This window comes from Microcaecilia unicolor, chromosome 3, assembly GCF_901765095.1.
Source record: "Microcaecilia unicolor chromosome 3, aMicUni1.1, whole genome shotgun sequence".
Lineage (NCBI taxonomy): Eukaryota > Metazoa > Chordata > Amphibia > Gymnophiona > Siphonopidae > Microcaecilia > Microcaecilia unicolor.
Genome location: NC_044033.1, coordinates 100,531,201 through 100,555,733, shown reverse-complemented (window position 1 = coordinate 100,555,733; position 24,533 = coordinate 100,531,201). Strand labels below are relative to the sequence as shown.

At 43.0% G+C, this 24,533-nt stretch overlaps 1 protein-coding gene across 1 annotated transcript in view; it reads right to left on the bottom strand.

The window, feature by feature from the left end:
• The window catches only part of PNPT1 (polyribonucleotide nucleotidyltransferase 1), a 162,675-nt gene that overhangs the window by 69,194 nt on the left and 68,948 nt on the right, over window positions 1–24,533 (bottom strand). The window contains exons 14-17 of the mRNA XM_030196210.1: window positions 20,261–20,331; window positions 19,750–19,786; window positions 10,161–10,227; window positions 9,840–9,929 (exon numbers count right to left, since the gene is read on the bottom strand). Coding sequence (XP_030052070.1) covers window positions 9,840–9,929; window positions 10,161–10,227; window positions 19,750–19,786; window positions 20,261–20,331 — 265 coding nt within the window. The remainder of the gene's footprint in view (window positions 1–9,839; window positions 9,930–10,160; window positions 10,228–19,749; window positions 19,787–20,260; window positions 20,332–24,533) is intronic.

The following is a 24,533-nucleotide window of genomic DNA, read 5'->3' as shown; positions in this document are numbered from 1 at the left end:
CACCAGATGTATGGGAGGATATGCATACAGAAGGCCCTTCCCTCAATGAAGGAGAAAGGCATCTGACGCTAGTCTGTCGTGGGCCTGAATTCTGGAACGGAACTGAGGGCCCTTGTGATTGATCTGAGTGGCAAAAAGATCCACCAAGGGGGTGCCCCACTCCCGGAAGATCTTGCGTACCACACCAGAGTTGAGTGACCACTCATGAGGTTGCATAATCCTGTTTAATCTGTCGGCCAGACTGTTGTTTATGCCTGCCAGACAGGTGGCTTGGAGAAACATGCCGTAACGGTGAGGCCAAAGCCACATCTGGACGGCTTCCCGACACAGGGGGTGAGATTCGGTGCCCCCCTGCTTGTTGATGTAATACATGGCAACCTGGCTGTCTGTCTGAATTTGAATAATTTGATTGGACAGCCGATCTCTGAAAGCCTTTAGAGCATTCTGGATCGCTCGCAACTCCAGGAGATTGATCTGAAGACCTGAATCTTGGAGGGACCAAGCTCCCTGAGTGTGGAGCCCATCTACATGCGCTCCCCACCCCAGGAGAGATGCATCCGTGGTCAGCACTTTTTGAGGCTGAGGAATTTGGAAGGGACGTCCCAAGGTCAAATTGGAACAAATTGTCCACCACTGAAGGGAATCGTGAAAATTGGTGGACAGCTGGATCACATCCTCTAGATTCCCCGCACCTTGATACCACTGGGAAGCTAGGGTCCATTGAGCAGACCTCATGTGAAGGCATAATTAAACTCTGGAATTCGATGTCGGAGAACGTGGTGAAAGCAGTTAGCTTGGCAGAGTTTAAAAAGGGGTTTGATGGTTTCCTAAAGGACAAGTCCATAAACCACTACTAAATGGACTTGGGAAAAATCCACCATTCCAGGAATAACATGTAAAGAATGTTTGTACATTTGGGAAGCTTGCCAGGTGCCCTTGGCCTGGATTGGCCGCTGTCGTGGACAGGATGTTGGGCTCGATGGACCCTTGGTCTTTTCCCAGTGTGGATTACTTATGTACTTATGAACTGTGGAGGCCATATGGCCTAGGAGTCAACATCTGCCGAGCTGTGATCTGCTGAGATGCTCTGGCCATGGAAACGAGAGACAGAAGGTTGTCTGCCCTCAACTCGGGAAGATAGGCCCGAGCTGTCTGACAGTCCAGCAGAGCTCCTATGAATTCTAGTTTTTGAACTGGAAGGTGGGACTTTGGGTAATTTATCACAAACCCGAGTAGCTCCAGCAGTTGAATAGTCATCTGCATGGACTGTAGAGCTCCTGCCTCCGAGGTGTTCTTCACCAGCCAATCGTCGAGAAAAGGAAACACATGTACTCCCAGTCTGCATAGCGACGCTGCAACTACTGCCAGGCATTTTGTAAAAACCCTGGGCGCAGACGCCAGACCAAAGAGTAGCACACAATACTGGAAGTGCTGTGTTCCCAGATGGAATCGAAGATATTGCCTGTGAGCTGGATGTATCGGGATGTGAGTGTAAGCATCCTTTAAGTCCAGAGAGCATAGCCAATCGTTTTTCTGAATCATGGGAAGAAGGGTGCCCAGGGAAACCATCTTGAACTTTTGTCGGACCACATATTTGTTCAGGGCCCTGAGGTCTAGGATGGGACACATCCCCCCCCCCCCCCCCCCCATTTTCTTTTGCACAAGGAAGTACCTGGAATAGAATCCCACCTTGCCCTGGTGGAACGGGCTCAACCGCATTGGCGCTGAGAAGGGCGGAGAGTTCCTCTGCAAGTACCTGCCTGTGCTGGAAGCTGAAGGACTGAGCTCCCGGTGGACAATTTGGAGGTCTGGAGATCAAATTGAGGGAGTACCCTAACTGGACTATTTGAAGAACCCACCGGTCGGAGGTTATGAGAGGCCACCTTTGGTGAAAAAATTTTAGCCTCCCCCCGACCGGTAGATCGTCCGGCACAGGTACTTTTATGGCGGCTATGCTCAGCTGGAGCCAGTCAAAAGCCCGTCCCTTGCTTTTGCTGGGGAGCTGCAGGGGCCTGTCTGGGCGCACATTGTAGACGCGAACGAGCGTGCTGGGGTTGAGCCTGAGAAGGCTGTCGGGAAGGTGGATTGTACCTACGCTTATTGTAAGCATAGGGAGCATTCCTCCTTCCCCTGAAAAAACATCTACCTGTTGAGGTAGATGCTGAAGGTGCCCGGTGGGAGAGTTTGTTGAGGGCGGTTTCCCGCTGGTGGAGCTGCTCTACCACCTGCTCGACCTTCTCGCCAAAACTATTATCCTCCCGGCAAGGGACATCCGCAAGCCGCTGCTGGGTCCAATTGTCCAGGTCAGAGGCACGCAGCCATGAGAGTCAGCGCATTACTATACCTTGAGCAGCCTATCTGGATGCAACATCAAAAGTGTCATAAGCACCCCTGGACAGGAAGTTATGACACGCCTTCAGCTGCCTGACCACCTGCTGAAAAGGCCTGGTGTGCTCCGGAGGGAGCTTATCCACCAAGTCCGCCAGTTGCTTTACATTGTTCCGTATGTGGATGCTCGTGTAGAGCTGGTAAGACTGAATTTTGGACACAAGCATAGAGGACTGATAGGCCTTCCTCCCAAAAGAGTCTAAAGTCCTAGCTTCTCGCCCCGGGGGTGCCGAGGTGAAATCTCTAATACTCCTGGCTCTCTTGAGAGCGGAATCCACAACCATAAAGTCATGAGGTAACTGCGACTTCATCAACTCAGGTTCTGCATGGATTCGATACTGGGACTTCGCTTTCTTGGGAATGGTGGGATTAGTTAACGGTTTCATCCAGTTCTTCAGCAATGTCTATTTAAGGACATTATGCAGAGGGCCAGTGGATGACTCCTTAGGTGGTGAAGGATAGTCAAGGACCTCGAGCATCTCAGTCCTGGGCTCATCCTCAGTTACCACAGGGAAGGGAATGCCCACAGATATTTCCTGGACAAATGACGAGAAGGAGAGACTCTCCAGCGGAGAAAGCTTCCTCTCAGGTGAAGGAGTGGGATCAGAAGAAAGACCACAAGACTCCTCGGAAGAGAAATATCTGGGATTTTCCCCTTCATCCCAAGAGGCATCCTCCTCGGTATTGGACAAGAGTTCTCGAACTGCAGTCTGAAACCGTGCCGAGGAACCATGTCCCCGATGGCGATGTTTAGAAGTCAACTCCCATGCCAGCGGCGATGAAGCTCCCTCCAACGATGTTGACGGGGAGTCGACCTGGGTGGCAGCCGAGGCCGATGCTGCAAGCAGTATCGGCATCGGGGACCTCACCACAGGCACGGAGCCAGCTGCCTCTTCCATTGACGGTACCACGGGCACAAGCACCCCCGGTACCGAGGCAGGCTGACGTAGCAGCCCTTCCAGAAGGCCTGGAAGAATGGCTCGGATGCTCTCCTCCAGAGTCGCTGTCGAGGAAGGCTGTGGGGCCGGTACAGAAGTCGATGTCAGAATCTGTGGAGGCCTGGGAGGCGGTACCGGGCTGTCCGAAGATCGACGCACCGACACTTCTTGTATGGAGGGAGAGCGCTCCTCCCGGCGTTGACGCCTTCCGGGTGCCGAATCCTTCGACGCCCCAGAGCTCCCGGTACCGTGCCTTGAAGGAGACCGGTGCTGATGCTTCTTAGTCTTCGCTCGAAGCACGTCACCGGTACTCCTCGGTACTGACGAGGAGGACGTGGAATCCACATGCCTCCTCAGGGTCGGGTCCGACAGTGGTCGATCCCGGTGGGCCTGCGCAGTAGGAGCCTTCAAGACAAGTGGAGACCCACTCGACAGCTCGCTACTCCCAGCTAGTGGTAAAGTCTGGACAGCCATTACCTGCGCTCCCAATGTCGATGCCATCCCCGGTGCCAATATCGACACCGCCGACCCGGTACCGCTGTCGACGTTGAGGAATCAGTCGGGGCTCCGAAAAGATGGTCCCGAAGAGTTCTTCTCGACGCCTGTGTCCATTTTTTCAAACTCACACAACTTACAAGCATCTGGGCGATGGTCGGGCCCAAGGCACTGGATGCACCAGGAGTGCGGGTCAATGCCCAAGATTGGCCGCTGGCACTGAGCACACTTCTTGAAGCCACTGGGAGGCTTCAATGACATCAGCAGAAAAATTGCGGCGCCGAAATCAAAAGGCTCGATTGTGCCGAAAGAGGGCACAAAAAGGAGTACCGCGTACGTGCAGCCCAAGAAGGCCGCAACGGAGCGAAAGGAAACTTACAGGGGGAAAAAAACTAAGATAAAAGAGGTTTGTTTGTTTTTTTAAATACTGGAAAAAAGAAAAAAAGATAAAAAAGGCAATGTAAACCAAAAAGAAAGCGCTGAAAAAGAACGCGAAGGACGCCTAAGTCTTTCCTTGGGCCTGAGGCACAGAGACCGACACGCAGCCACTCTTCACCGCGGAAAAAGAAAAACTGAGGCGGGAAGATGGCCACGCATGCGCAGTGCATCTGTCCCACGCTCCGGAAGCTGTCATAAAGTTCTTTGGATTTTTGCTGGAAAAACATCAGTTCCTGGGCTGCCGTGGACGCCGAACCACATGAGAACAAGCAGCCTGCTTGTCCTCGGAGAATGCATGTTTCAATGGTCAATTGCTCCCAATCAGTATGCATGAAGCGGGTATATCTGTGCTCTTGAAGCCGGGGCGGGATCTGGCACTCTGTGGATATTACCGTCCAATCTCTTTGATAAATTTGGATGTTAAAATTTTGTCTAAGGTATTGGTGGATAGGTTGGGCCAGAAACTCCCCAAACTGATACATTCAGATCAATCAGGTTTTGTAGCTCATAGGCAAGTTGCAGATATTTGCCGTACGCTACATGTGTTGTGGGAAGCCCAGAGATAATATTTGCCGTACGCTACATGTGTTGTGGGAAGCCCAGCAGAGGGAAGTTCCTGTGGCTCTTTTGAGCACAGATGCCAAAAAAGCATTTGATAGGGTTGAGTGGCCCTACTTGTGGTAAGTGCTGCAATACATGGGAGTTGGACTCTGTCTCCTGGGTTGGCTAAAGCAGTCATATGAACGTCTGGTAGCACGGCTTAAGATAATGGGGGCTATTCCTCTGTCTTCCCGATTGAGAGAGGTACTCGGCAAGTGTGCCCATTATCCCCACTGCTCTTTGCTCTTTTTATTGAGCCTCTGGCCCAGAGGATTCGGTCATTGGTGGATATTAAAGGAGTCCGAATTGGTGATACAGAACATAAATTGGCGCTTTTTGCGGATGAAGTATTGTTTTATGTACGGGCCCCTGGTCTTACTTTACCAGTGCTGTTATGTGAATTGAACAATTGTAGTAAATTGTCAGGATTTAAGATAAATTATGATAAATCAGAATTAATGGGTGTTTCACTTACACAGCAGGAGCGGGAATCGTTAGCTCGGGCCTTTCCCTTTTGATTTGTCCAGGGCAGTATCAAATACTTAGGGGTCCAGATACCCAGCAAGATTTCCCAGCTGTTTAATTTGAATTATGTTCCCTTGTTTTGGTGGCTCCGTAGAGATGTGGCGAGTTGGAGAGGCAGATGGTTATCTTGGTGGGATTGGATTGCTGCTGTCAGAATGAACATCTTACCCAGGTTGTTGTTTTAGACGTTGCCAATCTTGGTTCCTCTGGTGGAATTCAGAAGGTTACAATGGGATATCTCAAGTTTCCTTTGGGGGTAGTGCACCACGATTAAACAGAAAAGTGATGTGGCGAAGAGAGGCAAGATGGCATCTTGAGCAGAAGCAAGTACCTAAGCTCTTGAATCGTTGTGAATTGTCAGCAGGAGCGGTCTTCTCCCCCCGTTTACATGGGGAAAAGAAAAGGGAAGTCCAGGGGGCAGGCCTCCTTAACCCCTGGAGGGAACCCCGCACTTCACCAGACTACACTGACGATGTTTGCTGCTCAGGTACCGGGAACTCTGACGCTCACTGCAAACGGGCATTCCCTCCCCGTTATGGAGAGGAAAGCCCTCAGCACAGAGGAGATCTCTTTGAGCTCTCCGTCGAGCACGACATCTCCCAGACCGGGAAGCAGTTTTTTACAAGCAGTGGAGCATAGTTCTTTGATGCCTGGAGGAGGCCCCCCTGCTACTTCTACCCCAGAGTTAATATCGAATAAAGACGGGAGGAGCCATCTCTTTTTTCAAACCTGGGGCCTGCTACCATGAGCTGAAAGAAAAGTGAAAAATCGAGTGTGGTGACATTGGACACCCTATGGGATGCGATTCAGGAACTGACCGGCTCTCTTCTCCAGGTAACTAAAACGTTTACAGAAGAAACGACTGGTTTGAAAAGTATCTATTTACCTCTGTCTGAGACTGTTCAAAAACAGGAGGAGAGAATTCTTAAGCTAGAAGGCGAGATAAAAACTTTACAAACTTTTGCAGGGGCAGTCACGAAAGAGAGATTATTAACAGGAAATTAGAATACCTGGATAATAATGCTAGAAAATTAAACTTAAGATTGCTTAATTTCCCAAAATCTCCCATGTTGTCAGCTATTGATATGTTAAAGAAATACTTCCATGAAATTTTGGCTATCCTGAAAGAAGCATATCCTCCAATTACTAGAGCTCAATACATTACAGGAAAAGGAACTTCAAAACAAACTCACAATCTCAACTGGGCCTTAATTTAACTGAATTTCTTGAAAGCTCCCCTGAAGTAATAACTGAGCGTACTACTCTTTTGGTACAATTTGTATTTGAAACGGACATTATTTTCCGTGACGTGAGTTTTTGGGTTTAAAGCAGAGGACTCTTACCTTGAAAGGAACCTTCCTATTGAAATTTCCCTGCAGATGCTTTCTTTCCATTGACTAGATGTTAACTATATGTTTACTGACCCGAAGAAACTACAAGACTTTATTGTTTCCAAGGAGGATTAGAATCGTTCTAACCAGAACAACTCTTTAGGCTAATGCTGTTAAATTCGATTGTGGGTTTAGTAGTTCTCCTGCTCTAAACTTGAAATATTTCTAATTTTGATTTTTTTTCTTTGTGTTTTGCCTCACCTTATTGTGGACTAACTAAATGAAATTATTTGCCTATGGGAGGTTATACCTCCAGTTATTATTCTTTTTTTTCCTCTTTGCTGTAATTCAAGTACTGTAATTGCAGTCATGTTAAATGATTGTTAATTAAAAAATTTATAAATAAAGATATTAAAAAAAAAAAAGTGATGTGGCACTCGGTGGACCTAGGTGGGCAGGGAGTGCCCAACTTGGAATGGTACTACTGGACAGCTCTGTTGAAGCTCATCTCTGCCTGGAGCCAAAAACATCCGACAGTTGTGGCACTCATGGATCAAATCTTTGTACGGGATTATATTTTGAAGGCAGTTTTGTGGGCCTCTCTCCCCTCCAGGGTATATAGTCAGTTAACTGATAACCCCTTTGTCCAGCATTTGTTAATACTGTGGGACTCTCTTAGGTCTCGATTTCGGAAGTCTAGAGTATCTTCTTCATATGCTCACATTGGCAAGGACCTGGGATTTTTTGTAGGACTTGGGCACCTCGTTTTTGATCGATGGGCCACTCGGAGATAGTTCTGTTTCAGGGATCTTTTGGATGTGGATGAAATGCGTTCTTTTGGGGAGCAGTATAATTTACCTGAGTCTGATGGGGTTTTTTTTTAATTTACAGGTTAAACACTATATGTTTAAACAGGGGTGGTTGAGAGATGAATATGAACAATTTGAAAATTTGTGGGATCTGTGGGGAAAAATAAGGGGAACCATTTCAATTCTATATTTTATTAGGGGCACTGACTTTCAGAAATATGCATATATGTCTCAATGGGAACATGACTTGAATGTTGAGTTTACTATGAATGAATGGAAAGCAATAATTTTGGAAGTTAAAAAAGCTTCACTATGTGTACTTTTGAAAGAAAATGCTTTTAAAGTTCTTACACGATGCTATTACACTCCCGTGCGGCTTCATGACATGTATCCAGCGCTGCCTCAACATTGTTGGCGCTGTAGGGATGGGACTGGAAACTTTATGCATATCTGGTGGTCCTGTGAGTGGGTAAAGCCCTTTTCCTTGTGAACCACAACGGTGTTAGTTGGGGTTCAGTAATAGACGTGGTTTGAAGTGGCAACAACGTCTCAAGAGAAAATGTTTAGCAGCTGCCAAAAGTGTTATAGCAAGTCATTGGAAGCAGTCGGTGGGACCTACTAAATTTGATTGGACTTTGAAATTATCTCTGATCGGAGAAATGGAACAACTCATGGATAAGAGATTGGACCAGTATGACCCAGTTTCTGAACTTTGAACCCATTTTGTTACTTTAACCCAGAAGTCTTAAAGGTTATGAGGGGGTATTTGATATCTTGGATTGTAGTTTTTTTCTCTTAAGATTACAGGTATATGTAGGGTGGATGGAAGGTTTTCTATGATAATTTGTACTGGATGCATTATGTTTAAATTGCTTGGTTTTCAATTCAAATTTAATGTTAAAAAAAAATCTATTCACTTCCACTTGATCTACACCACTCAGGATTCTGCAGACTTTAAACATGTCTCCCCTCATTCATCTCTTTTCCAAGCTGAACAGCCCTAACCTCTTTAGCCTTTCCTCATATGAGAGGAATTCTATCTCCTTTATCATTTTGGTTGGTCTTCTTTGAACCTTTTCTAATTCCGCTATATCGTTTTTGAGATATGGCGACAGAACGGAACGCAATACTCAAGATGAGGTCGCACCATGGAGTGATACAGAGGCATTATAGTATTTTCAGGCTTATTTACCATCCCTTTCCTAATAATTCCTAGCATCCTGTTTGCTTTTTTGGTCACCACTGCACATCGAGCCAAAGATTTCAGTGTATTATCTACAACGATACCTAGATCTTTTTCTTGGGTCTGACCTCCAAGGTGGACCCTAGCATCAGGTAACTATGATTTGGATTATTCTTTCCAATGTGCATCACTTAGCATTTGTCCACATTAAATCTCATCAGCCATTTGGATGCCCGGTCTTCCAATTTCCTTCTTGTAATTTTTCACAGTCTTTATGTGTTTTAACAACCTTGAATAGTTTTGTGTCATCTGCTAATTTTTTTTTTTTTTTTTTTGGGGGGGGGGGGGGGGGGGATTTGAAACTTCCTTCAGGACATACTCACTGGGAAGGAAATGTACTCACTTGTACTGCCATCCCCCTATCTACTCTCCCCCCCTCTTTTCCTCTACATAGTCTTCTCACTCTGTTCCCTGCAGCCCAGGGAGGAAAGGGGTGGCTGTCACCTCATCAGTAATTAAAATTCACTAAAGTATTATGCCTTTATGTGATCTATCTATATAATTTTTATATTAATGGATACTTAAAGAATGTATAGTTTACCAACTAACTTCAGATAGATGCCTGGGTGTGAAAGTTACAAAAAATTAATTCCAACAGGAAACCTCCTGTGAGTTTACATTGTCAGCAGGCTGCCATCTACCCTTTACTGTCTCAGTGAGTGGTGTCTCAGAGTCTGCAATATACACACCAGTACCATCATCCAAGTTCACACACTGTAGTGATTATACAAAACAAACACAAGATCCTTTGCATTCGTTGATTACTTGAGGGCTGTGGGAGACAGACTTTTGCAATGAACAGTATTTTGTCAGTATGATTTTTATGGCCAGTTGCCAACCATTCTGGTTTGGGTAAGAAAGAGAAGAGAGCAAGACCTTGAAGAAGAAACTTTTCTCAAGGTGCTAAAACAGGAACCACTGTATGTTGTGCACAATGAAAGTAATGTACTTATGGTCAGAATGTATAGTATTTCCAGTCCATCAGCACAGTACTATATAGCAACCTTACCTGTAAAACCATGAGCTAGATAACAAATTGTAGTATCTTTTTCATTGTGACTCCAGCACTTACCATTACTTTCAAGGACTTCAGCAGTGACTCTTATTGTGAAAGGAAAATCTTTAGGAATTAAGGGTATCAAGGCTTTCTCTGCCAGGGCACCTGTACTTAAAACACAAAGTAAATCAAATACAAGAACTGCACTCCAGTTGTTATTTATGCGTGTATTGCTTTGTATTTTGTTTGTATGTATTTATATGAATAAAAGCAAGCTATTTCTCATTCATTTGTAAAACTACTCAGAACTGCAAGTGATGCATGGCATTTAAGAGTGTTTAATAAGTAACTTCAATTATAGTGGGTTTCATTATTTTTTTCTAGGTTATCACTCACCATGTCCAAGTTCCCTTCTGTTAATGCCAGTAACTTTGCCAATTTCATTTGTTGCGAAAGGTGGAAACTGGGGAAAAAAGCAAGACACAGAAATTACTGTTCAGACCTTTCCTACTGCTTCATTATGCTAATATTTAATTTAAAATTTTTTTTTGTATATCCAAAACAAGAGATTACCACACTGTAAAAATGGGAGGACATAGGCTTTCCATAACCACCTCTGTATCCCAGTGAAAGTTACACAATCTGTCTCAGGGTAATGTTTCCAAGTGAGTGAGGTTTCTTCTTGTCATAGTAATACATAAAACTAATCCTTTGCCACGGTATGTTGTAGATTAGCTGTAAAATCTGAGCTATGGAGATAATGCTCATCTCAGCACTTGCACTGTGCTAAAAACTTCTTTGGCAGTTCATATGGTGTAATATAAACAGGAAACATATCAAGATGTGATTGAAAATTCTTTTTAATCAGATTGGTGGTGTCTGACAATTGGAACAATTTCTGTATCTTTCTGATGATTTGTTGGCCCTTGTGGATTTTCTCTTTTTCCATGCCTAGTTAGGATTGCCTAAGCTCCATACCTGCCCTGCCACAACAACTGCATTGAGGGCAGTAGTGTTGGCTTCAGCACCTACAGGCTGAGTTGGAAAGGTGGGGGGTGGGAAGAGTACAAGAAGTTGCACACTTCAGCCCCCATCATCATTCGCCCAGCACCCATATGTTCCTTCATACGGTATTAAAACCCAAATATTTATTCTGTATTCACAAAAATCCTTGGTTTCTCCCCCAACAATGAGCGCAGAGCACAGCTAGGACATTTGCTGTGACTGCTTTGGCTGTTAAGTATTTTTCCACCAGAGGCAGGAATATATTTTTCTCTTATTAATGTACTAGCCATGTTAATACAATTATTTGTGAACGTAAGAACGTAAGACTAGTCATACTTTGTCAGTTTCCTGCTTCCAACAGTGGCCAATTCAGGTCACAAGTACCTGACAGAATCTCAAATAGCAGCAAGATTCATGCTACTGATCCTAGGGACAAGCAGTGGCTTTCCCTATTTCTATCTCAATAGACATAGGGACTTTTCTTCCAGGAACTTGTCCAAACCTTTTTTAAACCCAGATACACTAACTGCTGATACACTTCCAGAGCTTAACTATTCTTTGAGTGAAAAATATTTCCTCCTGTTTATTTTAAAAGTAGTACCATGTAACTTCTTTGAGTGTCCCCTAGTCTTTATACTTTTTGAGAGTAAAATATATATATATCTACGTTTACCCATTTTACACCAATGAGTAATTTGTAGACCTCTATCAATATCCCCCTCAGCCATCTCTTTTCCAAACTGAAGAGTCCTAATCTTTTATGCCTTTCCTCATAATGGGAGGAGTTTCATCCCCTCAATCATTCTGGTTGCCCTTCTTTGAGCCTTTTCTTATTCTGCTATATCTTTATTATAAGGTGACCAGAGTTGACACAATACATTTTAACATTTGCCATTTTTTGTTAGCTATAGAGGGTAGTGTGTCTTATTGGTTCCCTCTAGGCAAGTCATATCTGGTTCTTATAGATTGATTTTCATTGCACTATCCTAAGTGTGGAACACTATTACACCTCAAATACACTCAGCTGGATTTTACTATATCATAATTGTTCACTATCAGGCTTATTTTCGAAAGAGAAGGGCGCCCATCTTTCGACACAGATCAGGAGATGGGCGTCCTTCTCCCAGGGTCGCCCAAATCGGCATAATCGAAAGCCGATTTTGGGCGTCCTCAACTGCTTTCCGTTGTGGGGACGACCAAAGTTCACGGGGGCATGTCAGAAGCATAGCGAAGGCGGGACTGGGGCGTGCTTAACATATGGGCGTCCTCGGCTGATAATGGAAAAAAGAAGGGCGTCCCTGACGAACACTTGGCTGACTTTACTTGGTCCTTTAATTTTGCGACCAAGCCACAAAAATGTGCTCTAAATGACCAGATGACTTCTCCCCTTACTCCCCCAGTGGTCACTAACCCCCTCCCACCCTAAAAAATATAATTTTTAAAAAAATATTTTTTCCAGCCTCTATGCCAGCCTCAAATATCATACCCAGCTCCATGACAGCAGTATGCAGGTCCCTGGAGCAGTTTTAGTGGGTACTGCAGTGCACTTCAGGCAGGCGGACCCAGGCCCATCCCCCTCTACCTGTTAAACTTGTGGTGGTAAATGTGAGCCCTCCACAACCCACCACAAACCCACTGTACCCACATCTAGGTACCCCCCTTCATCCCTAAGGGCTATGGTAGTGGTGTAAAGTTGTGGTGAGTGGGTTTTGGGGGGGCTCAGTACACAAGGTAAGGGAGTTATGCACCTGGGAGCTTTTTCTAAAGTCCACTGCAGTGCCCTCTAAGGTGCCCGGTTGGTGTCCTGGCATGTGAGGGGGAACAGTGCACTACGAATGCTGGCTCCTCCCACGACCAAATGGCTTGGATTTGGTCGTTTCTGAGATGGGCGTCCTCGGTTTCCATTATCGCCGAAAATCGGGGATGAGCATCTCTAAGGTCGACCTAAATGTTGAGATTTGGGCATCCCCGACCGTATTATCAAAACGAAAGATGGCCGCCCATCTTGTTTCGATAATACAGGTTTCCCCGCCCCTTCGCAGGGACGTCCTGCGTGGACGCCCTCAGGAAAACTTGGGCGCCCCCTTCGATTATGCTCCTCCACGTCACTGTTGAGGATCATCTTGCCAGATACAATTTTGATTTTCAATTTTTGAAGCACCTCTGCATGTGCGTTTGTTTTTATATCATAAGTTGTTGATAACATTCACTATTTGCTTTTGTCTCAAATGTTTACTTTTAAAGTACTATTTATGGATTTTGTTATATATGATTTTAGTTCCTTTTAATTTGATATGTAGTTTGAATTCTGTTTGACAGTATAAGCCCCAAATGCAGCCTACATATAGGCAAAATGAGTCCACATCAGGAACTGTTCTCTTCTGTTTCTAATAAATCGTCTACTGCTTTCACCACTTGGTGTATTTGGTTTGCTCTTTATCTGTACTGCAGCAGCACTTGCAGATCAACACCTCTCGCCATTCGGGCATAATTTATACAGAAAGTACAGTCATTATACAATTTAGTGATTTGACATTTGAACTAAGAAAAACAATCTGCTATTTATGACAGCATTTTTTCTACTTTTCCTGTCTATTTTTTAAAACTTACCATATTGTTCATTTTTTCTCTCTGTATTCTCTTGATTCCTTTCTCTGGGTCTCTTTCTTCTGTTCCTTTTCCATTCTCCCTCTGCACTACTCTGACACATAAGTAGCTGCTCTCTTTTATGCTATTTCCTGTCTTCTGTCTCTGGTTTATATATTTTGTTTATATTTAGCTCCTAGCAAATTCCATTCAGACACAGTAGGTACATCACCTTTTCACTTTCACCCATCTCTCCTCACCTCCATTTATTCTAGCCCCTTTACCTCTCCTGCCCTCTTTCATTCAAGTTTCCTTTTCAACTCCCCTAACTTCTCCTCTCTCTCTACTGTTCAGCAGACCACAATTTCCCATCATCATTTAATTCTGCTAGATAGTGTTCTCTTTTCCTATTGTGGGCTGGCCTGGTCCAGAGTGTACTGACAAAATGGGTCTAGGCTTTTCTCTCAGTTTGATACATCTTTAGGATTGATTTACATAGCTCCTGTCCCACAATGTAGTACCTCCCCCACTCTGGGAAAGTAACAAAAATTAATAGATGCTGGAAAGAAACTTCTGCCTGGTTATAGCTTAAGGCTTCTGCTATATATTGCAGCAGTTCAGAAGAGATAGTAATATGTACTTTTCCTATTTTACGTATATCATAGTCCAAAATTAAAAAGAAATCCTCCACAACTTATGCTGAGAAATTGGACAGCAAGTTGCACTATTTTGCCTGAGAGAGAGAGAGAGATTACTGTACACCCTTCTCAGACTTGTCTAAAATTGAGTGTATGAGTACTGCTGATTTAATCAGATCCTCTGCTCTACCTACCCTACTAAGGTGTGCTGGGATAAAGTTTCCAGACTTGTTTCCATCCCACAAATGGCTGTACTTTTCATTCCTTATGCATTTTAGGAGCACTACAAGATGAACACTACTGTAATTCTTTTCTGCAGCATAAAGAATGAATAATTTAATAAAATAAAATGACAGCTATGTGACAGAGAATCACTTATAGGGATTCATAGCGTACAAGTCAGAATGAAATTAGTAGGCGACTTTTCTCATTCTAATAAATAGTATCAAACTACAAGTTTCATGTAAACTTGTATTACAAACAATTCTTCCTAAAGTTTAGAACACTGGTTCTAAACCTTTTTTCCCATCATGACACACCTGAAGGGCAATGCTTGCATGGGTGAAACACTGCAGACGTGACGCTCATTGACCTTTGGTCTGACACAATATAACAGTTCTTATGATTTAAATGTAAACATTCTGCATGCACAAAAACTCTTATGTCCCTCCAACAACAGCTGCAGAGTAAAACTAGGACATATCTCCATGGAAGTCAGTTGTGAAATAATGCAAAACCTGAAAAAATTCTCACTCAATGCACACACAGAAAAACTGCCATACGATAGCAGCACTAATTCCTAAGACTCAAACGCTAGAACCTACCTATGAACAACGGGCCCTAGAAAACCAATGCATCTACTATTAGAAAAACAGAACAAGTGGGTCTGTTACAGATTTCTACATAGAAACTGCATGTCTATATTATATCACACCTTGGTCACACATGAAAAAAACAGACAGATCCTCACCAAATATGAAGCAAGGAACCACAAATTGGAAATAGAAATATGAAGACAAAAAACTGAACTGAGAACTTAAAGGAAAAACCCCCCAAACAACTCAATATATTGCAAGTCGAATACAAGGAGTAATACCAGCTGCATACACTGTAGAGAGGTCCTTATCCATTCCTGCCCAAGCTAATATTCAAGCACCTTTTGGACTTATGTGCAACTTTCCTTAAATTAGTCACCTTATTTTCTAACTCCTGTTACTCTATCTTACATGTTCCATCTTTGCTTACACCTTATGCTGTCTATTAAAATGGTTTATTGCGGTGGATGTGCTGGGAAGGAAGGTTGTGTTTCTTCCTCATCTTTGTATTATTGCCGTTGCCTATTGTTCTTCATTCAATTTGTGTGTATTGCTACTGTTCTGTTCAATTTCTTTTTTTTTAATTATTGAACAAAAACAGATTCTGAAATAAAATGTGTTGACACTGTAATGTAGCAAACTATGCCATACTTTGTATTGTTATTTGAATATCTTTATGGCTGCAATTGTCTATCGCCTATGTTTGACTTATTCTTGCTGTACACCAACCAACTTGAGTGAATTTCTCAAAAAGGCAGTAAATAAATCCTAATACATAATAATTCAATTTAGCTCTTATATACAGCTAATACCCCATTTAGGTTTCAGTGAAGCTTATAACATTAGTGGAATAACAGTTACAGCTTTATAAGTAAGACACTGGGTGAATACATTCTTGTTGGTTAGATGTAATGTTATAAAATGTTATATACTATGTTTATAGTCTGTGTTTAACTTGATATTTCTATAGTTTGTTAGGGAACCGATGATCGGTGAGTGTTATATAGCAGTCTTTGGGAAGAAGTAGGTTTTTAGCTTCTTTTGGAAGCTGAGGTACTTATATTCTACTCTATACATAAGTACATAAGTAATGCCACACTGGGAAAAGACCAAGGGTCCATCGAGCCCAGCATCCTGTCCATGACAGCGGCCAATCCAGGCCAAGGACACCTGGCGAGCTTCCCAAACGTACAAACATTCTATACATGTTATTCCTGGAATTGTGGATTTTTCCCAGGTCCATTTAGTAGTGGTTTATGGATTTGTCCTTTAGGAAACCGTCTAACCCCTTTTTAAACTCTGCCAAGCTAACCACCTTCACCACGTTCTCTGGCAACGAATTCCAGAGTTTAATTATGCGTTGGGTGAAGAAACATTTTCTCCAGTTTCTTTTAAATTTACTACACTGTAGTTTCATCGCATGCCCCCTAGTCCTAGTATTTTTGGAAAGCATGAACAGACACTTCACATCCACCTGTTCCACTCCACTCATCATTTTATATACCTCTAACATGTCTCCCCTCAGCCGTCTCTTCTCCAAGCTGAAAAGCCCTAGCCTCCTTAGTCTTTCTTCATAGGGAAGTCGTCCCATCCCCGCTATCATTTTAGTCGCCCTTCGCTGCACCTTTTCCAATTCTACTATATCTTTCTTGAGATGCGGCAACCAGAATTGAACACAATACTCAAGGTGCAGTCGCACCATGGAGCGATACAACGGCATTATAACATCCTCACACCTGTTTTCCATACCTTTCCTAATAAATACCCAATATTCTATTCGCTTTCCTAGCCACAGCAGCACACTGAGCAGAAGGTTTCAGTGCATTATCGACGACGACATCCACATCCCTTTCTTGGTCCATAACTCCTAACGTGGAACCTTGCATGACGTAGCTATAATAGCCAGTGGGAGTGATTTCCATAAAGTGATCCCTGCTACTGAGAAAAACAAGTTAAAGATCTTCTGAGATCGGATTCTTTTGTGAAATGGTGTGCCTAGGATCAGTTGTTCTTTTAGTCTGTTGGACCGCAACATGCAAATAGATGAGATGCGAATTAGAAGTGCAGAAGTAGTACCATGAAGAATCTGAAAGAGTAAGCAGGCAACTTTAAACTTAGATCTTTGCAGGCAACTTTAAACTTAGATCTTTCAGTTGTTGGTATCCAGTGTAGGTTCAGAAGGTAAGGTGAAACACTAGTGTATCTATTTAGTTTGAAAATTATTCTTACCGCTGTTTTCTGTACGATTTGTTTTGTATTTGCTCTTGATACTCAAAAATAGGGCATTGCAGTAGTCCAGGTGTAGAAGGATACGCATTTGTACCAGTAATACAAAGGCTTTTTGATCAAATAATGACCTGATCAGACAAAGCTATCTCATTTTAAACATAGTTCTTCCAAAGTTGGTTGAAATGGGATATGAATGATAGGGAGAAGTCAAGGGTGACTCCAAGCACTCTAGCTTCTGATTTGACTAGGAAGGTGTTAATGAGGCTGGGACTTCGAACCAGAGGATCTTAGTTTTTTGGGTGTTCAATTTCAGTTTGTCTGCTAGGGCCCAGGTCTGAATAGTGCTCATCCCGATCATTGCTGATCGGATTGGATCTTGGTGTGTGGAAGTAAGAGTTAGAAGGAGCATGATGCCATCCATGTATGATAGCAGTAGTTCTCTTGATCCCAGATGTATTGAGCTAAGGGAGGACAAGAAGATGTTGAACAAGATAGGAGAGAGTGGGGAGCCTTGGGGGACCCCCACATTGCGGAATCCAGTATTTTGGAAAGGTTTTTGTTTTGTTTCAGAGTAGCTTTGGATTGAGAGGAATTCGTTGAACCATTTGAGAACTGGTCCGTTATTCCGATCTGATTCAGCTGCTCCAGTAGGAGTACATGATCCACCACGTCGAAAGCTGCTGAGATATCGAACTGAAGTAGAAGCACCTGATCTCCCTTACATAGGTATTGTCTGACAAACATTGTTAGTACTATGAGTAGGGTTTCAGTGCTGTGTGCGGCTCTGAATCCTAATTGGGATTGGTGTAATGTGGAGTATACGTGTCCAGATAGTTGGGAGAATTGTTTACTAACATATGATTCTAGCATTTTATGTAAAGAGTGGTATACTTGCCACTGAGCAATAGTTTACTGCTGAGGTTATCTATCCTTGAACCCTTTAGTAGTGAAATATGAATGATTTTGCTTATATCTGAGGGTTGAGAGCCAGAATCTAGTAGTCTGTTAACCACATGATCACCTCTGTTGAGGTGGTTTGGAACAGGAATTCAGGACAGTGGTCTAGGATACAATGCGAGCGAGAGCATTTGAGCAGTAGTGATTTTACGTCTTCAGTTGATAGCGGTTGGAAGTCCTCCCATTGTTGGGTTACCTTAATTCCTTGACTTGAGTCTAGGGTGGAGTTAGCTTCTGAGGCATAGTTTTTTAAAGTTATTTTCTTTTGGGTTATATTTGGCTAGGTCAGCTCTAATTTGACTGATCTTGCTTTCGAAGTAGTTTGCTAGCTCTTGAACAGAGGGGCAAGTCTGATGTTCTTTATCAGGATAGTGGACTGAAGTTAAGCTCCTAACTAGGGTGAATAGTTTTCTGTTTTTGTTGCTTTTTTTTTTTACTGTCAAGGGTGTCCAGGCCCACTAGACTACGGTAGTATTTTCGCTTGAGTCAGTTACTTTCTGTTTGTAGTGATGAAAGGAGATTTTCCATTTTGATCTGAAGAAATAAAAATAGAAATCTATTTCTTCTTGTACTGAACAAAATACAAAAGGCATCCACAATGTACATTTCCCAAGTTAACATATTCTGGTTAATAAAATAAAAAAATTATATTTTTCTACTTTTGTTGTCTAAGCATATGTTTCCAGTCATATTGGACCAAGTCTCTCTCCGTCTGTCTCATAGCTCTTTTGCTAATGTGTACGGTCCATTTACCATTTCTCCTCTCTCCTATCCATAATTCTGCTGGAGCCTGGGCTACAGCACAGCCTACTTCTGCTGCCTGAGAGCTGCTGTAGAAGTGTCAGTGGCATCAGTGCTTCACCCTTCAACCTCGATCCTGGTCACAACAGCAGAAGCACTCCTATTCTCAGCCGTGGTACAGAGAATGTATGCTGTCAGCCTGCGACACACATGTTGAGAACTGCTTAACCACACAAAACCCCTGAACATATACCCTCGGATTTACTACGATGCTAAGATGTGTTGTCTTTCCTATTGCAAACTTTTTAATAGTTTTTATTGTAAACCGCTGAGACCTGTAAGCTAGCTTTGGCAGTATAGCAAACTTTAATAAACCATATGGCACCCAAAATTTGAACGTGCACCCAATCTGCATATACATTTTAATTAAGTAATGAGTCGATAACTAGCAATAATTGGGTGCTAACCACCAAATATTGCAGTTAATTGGATTTGCACATACATCTTGCTATACGCTATTCTATAAAGATGAGTGTACAGATCTTTTAGTGCACAACTGAAAAGGAGGCGAGGGCATAGGTGGGTCATGGCACAATCTTATAGCTGTGTTTCCCAACTCAGTCCTGGAGTACCTTGCCAGTCAGGTTTTCAGGATCCTCACAATGAATATGCATGAAAGACTTTCATACAATAGAGGCAGTGTATGCAAATTATTCTCACTCATATTCATTTTGGAGATCCTCAAAGCCAGACTGGCAAGGGGGTACTCCAGGACCAACTTGGGAAACACTGTATTATAGAATTCGGGGGATATGCACCTCACTTGTATGCCAGGATTTAACAGGTTTCAGTTGGTGTAAATCCTCAGCACGGATCCCTAAATGGCACCCAACTATAGAATGGCACTCATTGTGGATTTTTTTCAGCACCCAAATTTGGGTGCAATTTACTGAATCCATTCCATAATGTGTTACCTATATTTTAAGGAATCTTATACCATTCATAAAAAATTACCTCATAATGCAACATAAAATTCTTCTCCTTTAGTCCACTGGAAAAGGAAAACATGTATTAGAAGCAAGCACTGCACATTTTATTGACTAGACATTATATTTACTTTCAACCATAAAAAAATACTTTGTTATGGCAGTGATTTGAGTATCAGTTCAATTAAATGCAAAGAAGAATTCTATTTTTACTTAGGGTGTGCATGGCTATAGGAGGAGACTGGTGACATCATTCATTGTTAATACAAGAATTATAGGCAAAACACATCAGGGAGCACCCTTTCCCAAACAGCTTACACCGTAATCAGATAGGAGGCACATAGAAGACACTGCCGGAGAGTGGTGCAAGCTTAGATCACAGTAGAAAAACTTGCTTATTTGCTACCACCAAGCTGCTTATATCATATCAAAGTTATTTAAGTTGTGCAGCTCATTATTCCCTGGTATCCTGAGTCTCAACCAAAACCCTGAGAACCTTAATACACAGATAAAGTACACCAAAAAGCAAAAAAGCCTACCTTACAGCTGCTGTAATGAAGTCAGACTTCACACTTGATTCCAGAGAGTCAAATGTTACAGTACAAAGAACCTAAAATGCAACAGAAAAACATGAAAGGAATGTCTGGTATTATCTTCAAAAATAATTTGTTCTATTACAGTACTTAGTCACAGATAGTCTGTACCAGATTTACCACACATATCAAGTAAAAAAAAAAAAAAAGAGCAACCTCAGAAATTTTCAAGAAACCTTAAAACCTGTGAGGTAGACCTCAGCAAATGGGACAACATGGCTTTGAAAAGAGTGATATGTAGGCTGCTCTGTCAGAGCTGAAAAACCAAGTGAATACAGGCATAGAAATAGAAAGTGAAACAGGAAAAGTCATCTTTTCAACTTCATCAACTGAAAGGCCCAACTGTGTTATATGCAGATCAATGTTTATTTTTACATTCATTAATGAGATAAAAGACCAAACCTAGCAAAGGAAAATGATAAAAACTACATCGTTATCAAAGAGACTCTAGAAATCAGAAACTGAAGGAATTTTTCAAAACCCATTTACCCAAGTAAAAGGGTTCTTCAAAACTGCTTCCCTTGTACATGGGTAAGAGCAAAAGTAAGGCACCAGATCCCTACATGCTTGAGCATCTTCAATTTATGATCCGGCTCCCATGTTACTGCTTCTGGTTCTCCTCTTAACTGCCACAGATTCAGGAGATTCAAAAGATTATGCAGGGGCAAGAACGGATTCTGGGAGTGCTTAAGACTCCTGGAGCTGGTGCATCTGATAGCAGTTGCTACAGATGTGTATACATCCAAGTGCCATCAGGACAGGTTATGGTACATATTTTCTTCAATAAAGACTACCACAGATAAATCAAAGTTATTTATCTGTAGCACGTGTTCTCCAAGACAGCAGGATACAGTCTCACAAGTAAGAGAGGTCATCCAATGGAGCACTTGTGTGGGAACTGCTCTCCAGGTTCTTAATGCAAAGCATACACCTTCCCTGCTTGCCATGTGTTACCTATTCTATACAACTCCAAAGAGGAGGAGGGAGAATATACGAGACTAGATATCCTGCTTTCCTTAGAGAACACCTGCTACAGGTAAATACATTCATTTTCTCCAAAGACAAACAAGATAGCATACCTGCTTATTTTCGAACAAGAAGGCCGGCCATTTTCCGACACAAATCGGGAGATGGCCGGCCATCTCCTAAACCCGGCCAAGTCGGTGTAATCGAAAGCCGATTTTGGCCAGCTTCAACTGCTTTCCGTTGCGGAGCCGGCAAAAGTTCAAGGGGGCGTGTCGGCAGTGTACCGAAGCCGTCACGGGGGTGTGAAGAGATGGCCGGCTTCGGCCAATAATGGAAAAAAGGCTGGCTCTGACAAGCACTTGGCTGGCTTCACTTGGTCCATTTATTTTTAGGACCAAGCCTCCAACAAGTGCCCCAAATGACCAGAGGACCACAGGAGGGAATCGAGGATTACTTCCCCTTACTCCCCCAGTGGTCACCAACCCACTCCCACCCAAAAAAAAAAAAAATTAAAAATTATTTTTTTCCAGCCTCTATGCCAGCCTGAAATGTCATACCCAGCTCCATGACAGCAGTATGCAGGTCCCTGGAGCAGTTTTTAGTGGGTGCAGTGCACTTCAGGCAGGTGGACCCAGGCCCATCCCCCCCATTACACTTGTGGTGGTAAATGGGAGCCCTCCAACCCCCCCCCCCCCAAAAAAAAAACCCCCCACTGTCCCCACATCTAGGTGCCCCCCTTCACGCATAAGGGCTATGGTTATTGGTGTACAGTTGTGGGGAGTGGGTTTTGGAGGGGATTTGGGGGGCTCAGCACACAAGGTAAGGGAGAAATGAACCTGGGAGCAATTTTTGAAGTCCATTGCAGTGCCCCCTAGGGTCCCCAGTTGGTGTCCTGGCATGTCAGGGGGACCAATGCACTACAAATGCTGGCTCCTCCCACAACCAAATGCCTTGGATTTGGCCGGGTTTGAGATGGCCGGCATCGGTTTCCATTATCGGCAAAAACCAATGCCGGCCATCTCAAACCCGGCCATCTCTGACATTTGGCCGGCCCCAACTGTATTATGTTTTTTATTATTTTATTTTTATTTTTTTTTTGTTACATTTGTACCCCGCACTTTTTCCCACTCATGGCAGGCTCAATGCGGCAGGCAATGGAGGGTTAAGTGACTTGCCCAGAGTCACAAGGAGCTGCCTGTGCCGGGAATTGAACTCAGTTCCTCAGTTCCCCAGGACCAAAGTCCACCACCCTAACCACTAGGCCACTCTTCTCCACAAGATGGCCGGCCATCTTGTTTCGATAATACGGTTCGTGAGACCTCTTTACGGCGCCGGCCTTAGAGATGGCCACCGCCTTTCGATTATGCCCCTCATAGTCTCACAAGTGGGACTCTCGTAAATTCTGAACAGAGGTCCTGTTCTGAACAGTAATATGAAGTGAATGTGTGGCTGAAGACCATGTTGCAGCTCTGCAAATCTTTTATGGGCTACCAACACAGTTACAAGTCTGACATTATGAGCTGTGCCATGACTCTCTACAGTCAGCCTAGCTTGGGCATACATAAAGGATAGACAATTTGAAAGTGTGTGTTTGTCAATGGCAACCCCCATCTAGTTTGGGTCAAAAGAAACAAAAAGCTGGGTAGAATTTCTATGGGCTTTAGTCCGTTCCAAATCAAAGGCCAAGGCTCTCTTGCAATGCAAAGTGTGCAGTTCACTTTCACATCTGTGGGCATGAGGCTTTGGAAAAATTGTTGGGATAACAATTGACTGGTTAAGATGGAATTCTGATACTACCTTAGGAAGGAACTTAGAATGTGTGCAAAGGACTGCTCTGTTGTAAAGCGTAGAGTAAGGTGGATCAGCTACTAAGGTCAGGAGCTCACTGACCCTGCAGGCAGAAGTGACTGTCACCAAAAATAAGACCTTCCAGGTCAGGTACTTCAGGTGACAGATATTTAGTGGCTCAAAAGGAGCTTTCATCAGCTGGGTTAAAATTACATTGAGGTCCCATGACACTGCAGGTGGCTTCACGGAAGGTTTCAACTGAACCGATGGCTTGTTTAATTTTTAAGTCTCTTTATGATGATAATTGAAGACCAACCTGTTCAAAAAGGCTTATTCTCTAGAGTCAACATAATTAAGATTTACTTATGGTTTCATATAATTTATGGACACTAATACCTTACATTTTCTTTACTATCTTGTGTGTAAACTGATACCAATTTGTTTATAATTCATACTGTTATATTGTATAATTGTACTTTTTGTACGGTAGCCCTTTTACAGTTTGTGTAAGCCACATTGAGCCTACAACTAGAGGGAAAGTGTGGGGTATAAATGTATTAAATAAATAAATTAAATAAATAAATAATTCTAGTGGATTCGTTTTTTTTATTTGAAATTTCCTTCTGCACTTAGTACGGCATGTAAAGAACAATGCTGAAAGCTATCTATCAACGAAGAACATACGGAGTAAATCTATTTTTGAATCTTCATATTTGTATCAAGGAGTGAAAGTATGGAACGACTTGACTTTGAATATTAGACAGATTAAGCTATATTTCCCTTTTAGAAAGGCTCAAAGCATTTTTTTTAAAGAAGAATTTTTGCAAAATTGTTTGTAAAGACTTGTATTCTGTGAATAGTATGAAGAGGTGATATATTTCTCCTAGACAGTAGGTTAGATCGTGTTGTGATCTGCTCAGAATCTATTTGAAATGTAGCAGTAATATATAACATAATTAATAGAGTTAGTCTTGAGATCTGACTCAGATGCAGAAGGTATTCAAAGCAGGTTTTTTGTGGAGAGGAAAAAATATCTAAGGCAAACCTCTTCCACTGAAAACTAGAAGACCACCTAGCAGAAACTCTTCCAATAAGCTGAAAGAATCCACCTCTACCCTCTCAACATCCAAGTTGTAAGGGCTAAGGACTGAAGTTCTGGAAGTAGTAGGGATTCCTGACCCTGAGTTAACAGTATTTGAAAACATACCAGTTTCCAAGATTTCTGGAGGAAAGTTCCAGAAGAGGGGACCTATGTCTGCCTCGACCAGTTTCGGGGGGGGGGGGGGGGGGAGGGAATCAGAATGATGGTTCTTCGATTTTCCATGAATTTTAGAAGACTTTTCACTAAGAGTGGTACTGGAGGATACACATGTAGAAGAAACTCCTGCCCCCAGTGAATCAGGAAAGCATCCGAGGTTAGTTTGCCATGTGATCCAAGTCTGGAACAAAACTGAGGGACTTTCTT